At 41.9% G+C, this 8,952-nt stretch overlaps 1 protein-coding gene across 1 annotated transcript; it reads left to right on the forward strand.

Moving 5' to 3' along the window:
• Window positions 1-1,029: 1,029 nt before the first annotated feature.
• Window positions 1,030-8,659, forward strand: LOC129659896 (histone H2B type 1-L-like). Its single transcript, XM_055591424.1, has 2 exons — window positions 1,030-1,177; window positions 8,334-8,659. The coding sequence occupies exons 1-2, from the start codon at window positions 1,030-1,032 to the stop codon at window positions 8,657-8,659; spliced, it is 474 nt and encodes a 157-aa protein (XP_055447399.1).
• The last annotated feature ends 293 nt before the right edge of the window (window positions 8,660-8,952 follow it).

Genomic DNA, 8,952 nt, shown 5'->3' on the forward strand with positions numbered 1-8,952 from the left:
AGGATTGATTCCTTTTCAGGCCTGTGAGGAAGAGTCTGTTTCATGCCTCTCCTCTAGCTCCTGGTAATTTGTTGGCAATCTGCCGTTCCTCGGCATGTAGAAACATTGTACAAGCTTCAGTTTAATACACTATCACTGGAAAATGGGTTTATTATATTGCTATTACATCATGTCCAGGATATCATGAATTAAAAATGAAACTACATACCCTGTGGTATCTAAGTCCCACAGTTTTGAGCCAGAACCATGTGCTGTGCCCATGGGTTGTGCTTCACAATGATACATGAGTACCTGTGTTGTGAAAACTTATTGCTTAGGGTCTGGCTTATTGTTATCCTCCAAGGCCAGATGGAACCAGAACTTACTAAGCAGTACCTCTGGCAGTTATCTTGATAACAGGATATAAATGGTATATAATTAGTATATAGAGCAAAAGGATTTGGGGAGTTAGAAGACTTAGGAAAAAATAGGAGGCTAACTGATATGAGGTGTTATAAACATTATGTTAACCTTTCTGTCATCACTATAAGGTGACCTGGAAAGGTCAGTTTTCATTCCAATTCCAGAGAAAGGCAATGCCAAAGAATGTAAAAACTACCATACGATTGAGCTCATTTCACATGCTAGCAAGGTAATGCTCAAAATCCTTCAAGCTAGGCTTCAACAATACATGAACCAAAAACTTGCAGATGTACAAGCTAGATTTAGAAAAAGCAGAGGAACAAGAGATCAAATTGTCAACCTCTGCTGTACCATAGATAAAGCAAAAGAATTCCAGAAAAACATCTTCTTCTGCTTCATTGATTATGTTAAAGCCTTTGACTGTGCAGATTACAGCAAACTCTGGAAAAGTCTGGGAATACCAGACCACCTTACCTGCCTTCTGAGAAACCTCTATGCATGTCATGTTCAAGAAGCAACAGTTAACACTGTTTACATGGAACAACGAACTGGTTCAAAATTGGAAGAGGAGTATATCAAGGCTATATATTGTCACCCTGCTTATTTAATTTATTTGCATAGTTCATCATGCAAAATGTCAGGCTGGCTGATTCACAAACTCGAATTAAGATGGCCAGGAGAAATATCAACAACCTTAGATATACAGACGATACTACACAAATGGCGGAAAGCAAAGAGGAACTAAAGAGCCTCTTGATGAGGGTGACAAGGGACAGTGAAAAAACTGCCTTAAAACTCAGCATTCCAAAAACTAAGATCATGTCATCTGGTCCCATCACTTCATGGCAAATAGATGGGGAAACAATGGAAATAGTGGCAGATTTTATTTCCTTGGGCTCCAAAATCACTGCAGACAGTGACTACAGCCATGAAACTAAAAGACACTTGTAGCTTGAAAGTAAAACTACGAAAATCCTAGACAGTGTATTGAAAAGCAGAGACACCACTTTGCCAACAAAGATCCATCTAGTCAAAGCTATGGTTTTTCCAGTAGTTATGTCCAGATATGATCATTGGACCATAAGGAAGGTTGAATGCCGAAGAATTATAGTCCAGCTCTCACATCCATACATGACCACTGGAAAAACCATAGCCTTGACTAGATGGACCTTTGACAAAGTAATGCCTCTGCTTTTTAATAAGCTGCCTAGGTTGGTCATAACTTTCCTTTCAAGGAGTAAATGACTTTTCATTTCATGGCAGTGATTTTGAAGCCCAGAAATATAAAGTCAGCCACGGTTTCCACTGATTCCCCATCTATTTGCCATGAAGTGATGGGACCAGATGCCATGATCTTAGTTTTCTGAGTGTTGAGCTTTAAGCCAACTTTTTCACTCTTCTCTTTCACTTTTATCAAGAGGCTCTTTAGTTCTTCTTTACTTTCTGCCATAAGTTCCGTTCAGTCTGTCAGTCGTGTCTTTGCCACTCCATTAATTGCAGCACGCCAGGCTTCCCTGTCCATCACCAACTCCTGGAGGTCACTCAAACTTATGTCCATAAGTCAGTGATGCCATCTCATTCTCTGTCGACCCCTTCTCCTCCTGCCCCCAATCCTTCCCAGCATCAGAGTCTTTTCCAATGAGTCAACTCTTCGCATGAGGTGGCCAAAGTACTGGAGTTTCAGCTTTAGCATCAGTCCTTCCAATGAACACCCAGGACTGATCTCCTTCAGAATGGACTGGTTGGATCTCCTTGTAGTCCAAGGGACTCTCAAGAGTCTTTTCCAACACCACAGTTCAAAAGCATCAGTTCTTCAGTGCTCAGCTTTCTTCACAGTCCAACTTTCACATCCATATGTGACCACTGGGAAAACCATAGCCTTGACTAGAGGGACCATTTTTGGCAAAGTAATGTCTCTGCTTTCAAATATGCTATCTAGGTTGGTCATAACTTTCCTTCCAAGGAGTAAGCATCTTTTAATTTCATGGCTGCAATCACCATCTGCAGTGATTTTGGAACCCCAAAAAATAAAGTCTGACACTGTTTCCACTCTTTCCCCATCTATCTGCCATGAAGTGATGGGACCAGATGCCATGATCTTCGTTTTCTGAATGTTGAGTTTTAAGCCAACTTTTTCACTCTCCTCTTTCACTTTCATCAAGAGGCTTTTTAGTTCCTCTTCACTTTCTGCCATAAGGGTGGTGTCATCCTCATATCTGAGGTTATTGATATTTCTCCTGGCAATCTTGATTCCAGCTTGTGCTTCCTCCAGCCTAGCGTTTCTCATGATGAACTCTGCATATAAGTTAAATAAGCAGGGTGACAATATACCACTAATATCACCTAATAAGTCCACATAATTTTGGCACTTGGGTTTAACTTCTCTGTGACATGTGAAATCTTCCCAGACCAGGGATCAAACCCGTGACCTTTACATTGGCAGGTGAGTTCCTATCCACCGCACCACTGGGAAGTAGAAAAACCTGTTGTTGTAACATCACCAGGTGTCTTGGGGAACAATCTAGAATATCCAAATTTATATAACAACAATAGGGACTGATTATATAAGAAAATATATAAACTTTCCTTTGAAAGATAATATATACATCAATTTCCATCAACAGCTTGAGAAGGTGTTGGGTGGTAAGGGAAAAAAATATAAGAAAACAAGGAAATATAAGAATATCCAGAGTGTTATGATATTGGCTAATGTGCTGTTTTAGGGAAACCTAAGCTTTCTTTCAGATAATGTAGGTTCCAATGACTACATAAATCACAGTTATCTTTTGTGCACAAGAGACTGTGGAGTTATCTTTATAAGAATTACGATCATACCCTTGAGAAATATATTGCAAAGAAGTATTAACAATATGGCTAAGAGTCACATTAGAATAATAATTTAATAATGAGAGTCCCTTGGACTGCAGAGTTCCAACCTGTCATTCTAAAGGAGAACATTCTAAAGGGTGTTCTTTGGAAGGAACGATGCTAAAGCTGAAACTCCAGTACTTTGGCCACCTCATGTGAAAAGTTGACTCAGTGGAAAAGACCCTGATGCTGGGAGGGATTGGGGGCAGGAGGAGAGGGGACGACAGAGGATGAGATGGCTGGATGGCATCACCAACTCGATGGACGTGAGTTCGAGTGAACTCCAGGAGTTGGTGATGGACAGGGAGGCCTGGCGTGCTGCAATTCATGGGGTCGCAAAAAGTCAGACACAACTGAGTGACTGAACTGAACTGAACTGACTGAATCTCCCAAGAAAGCTTAGAGAATCCTTAAATAATTCTGGTCACATTTTTGAGTGGCCAAGACAAAAACATCCAAGATTTATGTGAGAGAGTACTGACTATGAAATCCCATCCCATTCATGCTTATTTAAGAATTTTTTCACAAATTCTTGCTATTATATCAGGCAAAGTCATAGGAAATTGTACACTTAGTATTTTTCTGAGTAATTTCAATAATTTGGTACATACTTACAAAATGTCTTCTTATACTAAGGACTGTGTTATTCTGTTCTCACAGGGATGAAGTGAAGTCACTCAGTCGTGTCCAACTCTCTGCGACCCCATGGACTGTAGCCCACCAGGCTCCTCCATCCATGGGATTCTCCAGGCAAGAGTACTGGAGTGGGTTGCCATTTCCTTCTCCAGGAGATCTTCCCGACCCAGGGATTGAACCCGGGTCTCCTGCATTGTAGGCAGATGCTTTACCGTCTGAGCCATCATTGAATTTTACAGGGAATCTCACAGGGAAGTAGTTAAAATTATATTCTTTACATTCTTCCTTAGAAGTGTTGTTGTTCAGTCGCCAAATCATGTCTGACTTTGCACAACCCCAGGGACTGAAACACACCAGTATTCCCTGTCCCAGATGTGTACAAGCCTATACAGAATTTGTCCTGAAGAAATTTTGCCCACCAAGCTTATGATTTATTGACCCAGCTTTGACTGGGCTTCCTTGGTGGCTCAGAGGTAAAGAATTTGCCTTCATTGCAGGAGAATCAGGAGATGTGGGTTTGACCCCTAGATCAGGAAGATCCCCTGGAGAAGGAAATGCAGCCCACTTCAGTATTATGTGCTTCTCTTGTGGCTCAGATGGTCAAGAGTCTCCCTGCAATGCAGGAGACCCCTGTTCAATCCCTGAGGGAAGATCCCCTTGAGTAGAAAATGGAACCCACTCCAGTATTCTTGTCTGGAGAATCCCCATAGACAGAGGAGCCTGGCAGGCTGCAGCCATAGTGTCGCAAAGAGTTAAACATGACTGGGCGACTAACACTTTGATTATGTGTTTCCACTTGTTTAATTTGCTTTTGTTGCCTCTGCATTGGGCATCTATTACAATGTCAAGGATCTTTCGATCTATATTTTGTTTTAGGACTTTTATAGCTTCAGGTGTTATTCTCAAGTCTTTCATAAATTTTGAGTTAAGTTTTGTGTATATTGTAAGACAGTCATCCAGTCTGTTTTTTTTTTTTTTGGACACATGAGTCTTCAGTTTTCCCAACTCCATATATGAAAAGAACTGCCCTTTCCCCATGTAACTCTTGCCTCCTTTGTTGTAAATTGATTGACTGTATCTGTTTGGGTTTATTTCTGGCTCTCTATTTATTTAAATTAATCTATGTGACGACATAGGATGAGATGGCTAGATGGCATCACTGACTCGATGGACGTGAGTCTCAGTGAACTCCAGGAGTTGGTGATGAACAGGTGCCGGGAGCCGGTGAGGCATTCCACTCGTGACAAAAGTCATGAAGAAGGAGGCTCGGCATACGCAAAGGCGGGATCGAGCCTCAGGAGTCCCCCTGGATATTCTCGAGCATCTACCCCAAAAAAACCAGAGTCTGCCTACTTTACTGCTTTGTGCTCTCACCTCTGACTTTACTGGGGGCTGTTCCCCACCACCATCTCGCTCTCTCTGTCAAAGAGTTAACATACAGCTCCAATTAATAAAGTTCCTGGGCAATTAGGAGTGTTTAAATCCAAACCCCTCAGATAGCTCTCTAACTCGCCTAACAAGTTTACCCGGACTCTTACAGCTATGCATACGGTTGTTTATTATAGTCTCCCAGCCTCGAGAGGCACGGGAAGCTTAAGATATTCAAATAGCTTAGAGCCTCTCAGAGAGTTAGAAACTGTCAGAATAAAACTAGTAAAAGATTTCATTGATGAACCAATGGTTGCTGCCAAGTTTTCACATCCCCTGTATTGTATCCTTGAATATGTATTAATTAATATAGTTGGTATGTAGAAAAAATAAGTAGTGGCCTTGGTGTTAGTAACTTTAGACCCTTAAGGTAATAAATTCTTTCCTTTGTTGTAAACCCATTACACATCCACCCTATAGGAATGCAATTTTATCTAACACCTTCAGAAGATGGCACCAAACCTTAAAATAATTATTCTTAGAGAAAATAAGTCTTATGGTTGATAAGTCTTTGTCAAGAGTCATAAAATGTTAATAGGCCTTCTGGCCAGAAGATAATGTAAATCACCTAAACCATTTGTATACGATAAATTTGCAGGAAAAAAACCCTGGTTTTTGATAAGGATCAAAGACTGCTGACTGCATCCCCTATTATCCTCTATGTGTACCTTAGGGTATATAAGCCCCTGTTGAAAATAAAGCTATGGGCCTTGCTCACCAAAGCTTGGTCTCCCCATATCATTCTTCCCCTCAATTTCCAGCTGAGTATCCATCTGGAGTGCGGAAATCCTCTGCGACCATTTATTTGCCTGGGCTTCTAAGACCCACTCGAGAAGGTGTCTAAGGTGGGGCATCTTCTGCTATTTGAGAGGGCGCCTGCGGCCTCCATGGTCAGAGCTAACCTGGTGTCACAGGTTATATTGATTTTCCGTGTAAACCAAGCTACTCAGCCTCTTTTCTCCACTGAATTTTCCTACTGAGCTATCCTCATTCTATTACTCTTTATATCTTTGATAAATAAATAAATAAATAGGTCGCCAAAGCCGTCTCTCCTTTGAATACCCTGGATCAGCAGGGGCTGGACCCCAGCAGACAGGGAGGCCTGGTGTGCTGCGATTCATGGGGTCGCAAAGAGTCGGACACGACTGAGCGACTGATCTGATCTGATCTGATGTGCCTCTTTGTATGGCAATACCATACATTTTTGGTTTGTTGTTATTGTTCAGTCATGAAGTCCTGTCTGACTCTGAACCCTATGACCTGTAGCACACCAGGCTTCCCTGTTTTTCACTATCTCCCAGAGTTTGCTCAAACTCAGGTCCATTGAGTCCATGAGGCCATCCAACCATCTCATCCTCTGTCGTCTCCTTTTCCTCTTCTCCACAATCATTCCTAGCCTCAGGATCTTTTCCAGTCAACACTTTGCATCAGGTGGTGAAAGTATTAGAGCTTCAACTTCAGCATCAGTCCTTCCAGTGAATATTCAGGATTGGTTTCTTTTAAGATTGACTGTTTTGATCTCCTTCCTGTCCAAAGGACTCTCAAGAGTCTTCTCCAGAACCACAGTTAGGAAGCATCAATTCTTTGGCACTTAGCCTTCTCTACGATACAACTCTCACATCCATACATGACTACCGGAAAAACCATAGCTTTGACTAGACAGACCTATGTTGGCAAAGTGATGTCTTTGCTTTTTGAATACACTAAGTTTTTTGTAGCTTTCCTTCCAAGGAGCAAGTGTCTTTTAATTTCATGGCTGCAGTTACTGTCTGCCATGACTTTGGAGACCAAGAAAATAAAATCTGCCACTGCTTCCACTGTTTCCCCATCTATTTTTCATGAAGTGATGGGACTGGATGCCATGATCTTAGTTTTTCTAATGTTAAATTTTAAGGTAGCTTTTTCACTCTTCTCTTTCACCCTCATCAAGGGCTCTTTAGTTCTCTTCACTTTCTGCCATTAGTGTAGTATTATCTGCATATCTGAGGTTATTGACATTCCTCTTGGCAATCTTGATTCCAGCTTGTGTGTTATCCAAGTCGGTTTTTCGCATGCTACTCTCTGCATAGAAGTTAAATAAGCAGGCTGACAATAGACAACCTTGTTGTACTCTTTTACCAATTTTGAACCAGTTTGTTGTTCCAAGTCTGGTTCTAACTGATGCTTCTTGTCCTGCATATAGGTTTGTCAGGAGACAGCTAAGGTTATCTGGTATTCCTATCTCTTTAAGAATTTTCCACAGGTTGTTGTGATCCACACAATCAAAGGCTTTAGAGTAGTCAATGAAGAAGAAGCAGATGTTTTTCTGGAATTCCTTTGCTTTTTTCATGATCCAATGAATGTTGGCAATTTGACCTCTGGTTCATCTGTTTTTTGTAAACCCAGCTTATACACCTGGAATTTCTCAGTTCACATACTATTGAAGCCTATCTTGAAGGATTTTGAATGTTGACTTGCTAGCATATGAAATGCAGAGAAGGCAATAGCACCCCACTCCAGTGCTCTTGCCTGGAAAATCCCATGGACGGAGGAGCCTGGAAGGCTGCAGTCCATGGGGTCACTGAGGGTCAGACAGGACTGAGCGACTTCACTTTCACTTTTCACTTTTATGCATTGGAGAAGGAAATGGCCACCCACTCCAGCGTTCTTGCCTGGAGAATCCCAGGGACAGGGGAGCCTGGTGGGCTGCTGTGTATGGGGTCGCACAGACTTGGACACGACTGAAGTGACTTAGCAGCAGCATATGAAAAGAACATGATTATATGGTAGTTTGAACATTCTTTGGCATTGTCCTTCTTTGGGATTGGAATGAAAACTGCCCTTTTCCAGTACTGTGGCCACTACTGATTTCAGTTTATAGTTTTAAACTAGAAAGTGTGATACTTCTACCTTTTTCTTCTATCGCAAGTTTGTTTTGGTGATTTGGGTATTTTTAGGGTTTGATACATTTTGTCACTTCAGTTATTAGTTTTATTTTTACATAAAGATATCTTAAAAAGCTGTGACCAAGGCCCAGAAGAAGGACAGCAAGAAGCGCAAGCGCAGCCTCAAGGAGAGGTACTCCGTGTACATGTACAAGGTGCTGAAGCAAGTTCATCCGGACACCGGCATCTCGTCCAAGGCCATGGGAATCATGAACCCCTTCCTCAACGACATTTTCGAGCACATTGCTAGCGAGGCATCGCGCCTGGCGCATTACAAGCGCTCAACTATCACTCCCAGTGAGATCCAGACTGCCGTGCGCTTGCTGCTACCTGGGGAGCTGGCCAAGCATGCCGTGTCCGAGGGCACTAAGGCTGTCACCAAGTATACCAGCTCCAAGTAAACATAATGTGCCTAGCCGCTGTTTACGGAGAAGGCAATGGCACCCCACTCCAGTACTCTTGCCTGGAAAATCCCATGGACGGAGGGCCTGGTGAACCTGGTGATATCCATGGGGTCGCTAAGAGTAGGACACGACTGAGCGACTTCACTTTCACTTTCAAAGATATCTCACTTGTATTGAGACATTGATAAACCTATTTTTTACTTTCAAAAAGTGGCTTTTGCTTAATATGTCCTTCTTATGGGGAATAACAGATAATATAAAACATCATTTATTTTCATAGGAGACCGCTT

This window comes from Bubalus kerabau, chromosome 9, assembly GCF_029407905.1.
Source record: "Bubalus kerabau isolate K-KA32 ecotype Philippines breed swamp buffalo chromosome 9, PCC_UOA_SB_1v2, whole genome shotgun sequence".
Taxonomy (NCBI): Eukaryota; Metazoa; Chordata; class Mammalia; order Artiodactyla; family Bovidae; genus Bubalus; species Bubalus kerabau.

Coding starts and splice junctions, on each gene's coding strand:
- LOC129659896 (XM_055591424.1), top strand. CDS start 1,030: ATGCAAAATGTCAGGCTGGCTGATTCACAAACTCGAATTAAGATGGCC. Junction 1,178..8,333: donor GATGAGGGTGACAAGGGACA/GTGAAAAAACTG, acceptor TATCTTAAAAAG/CTGTGACCAAGGCCCAGAAG.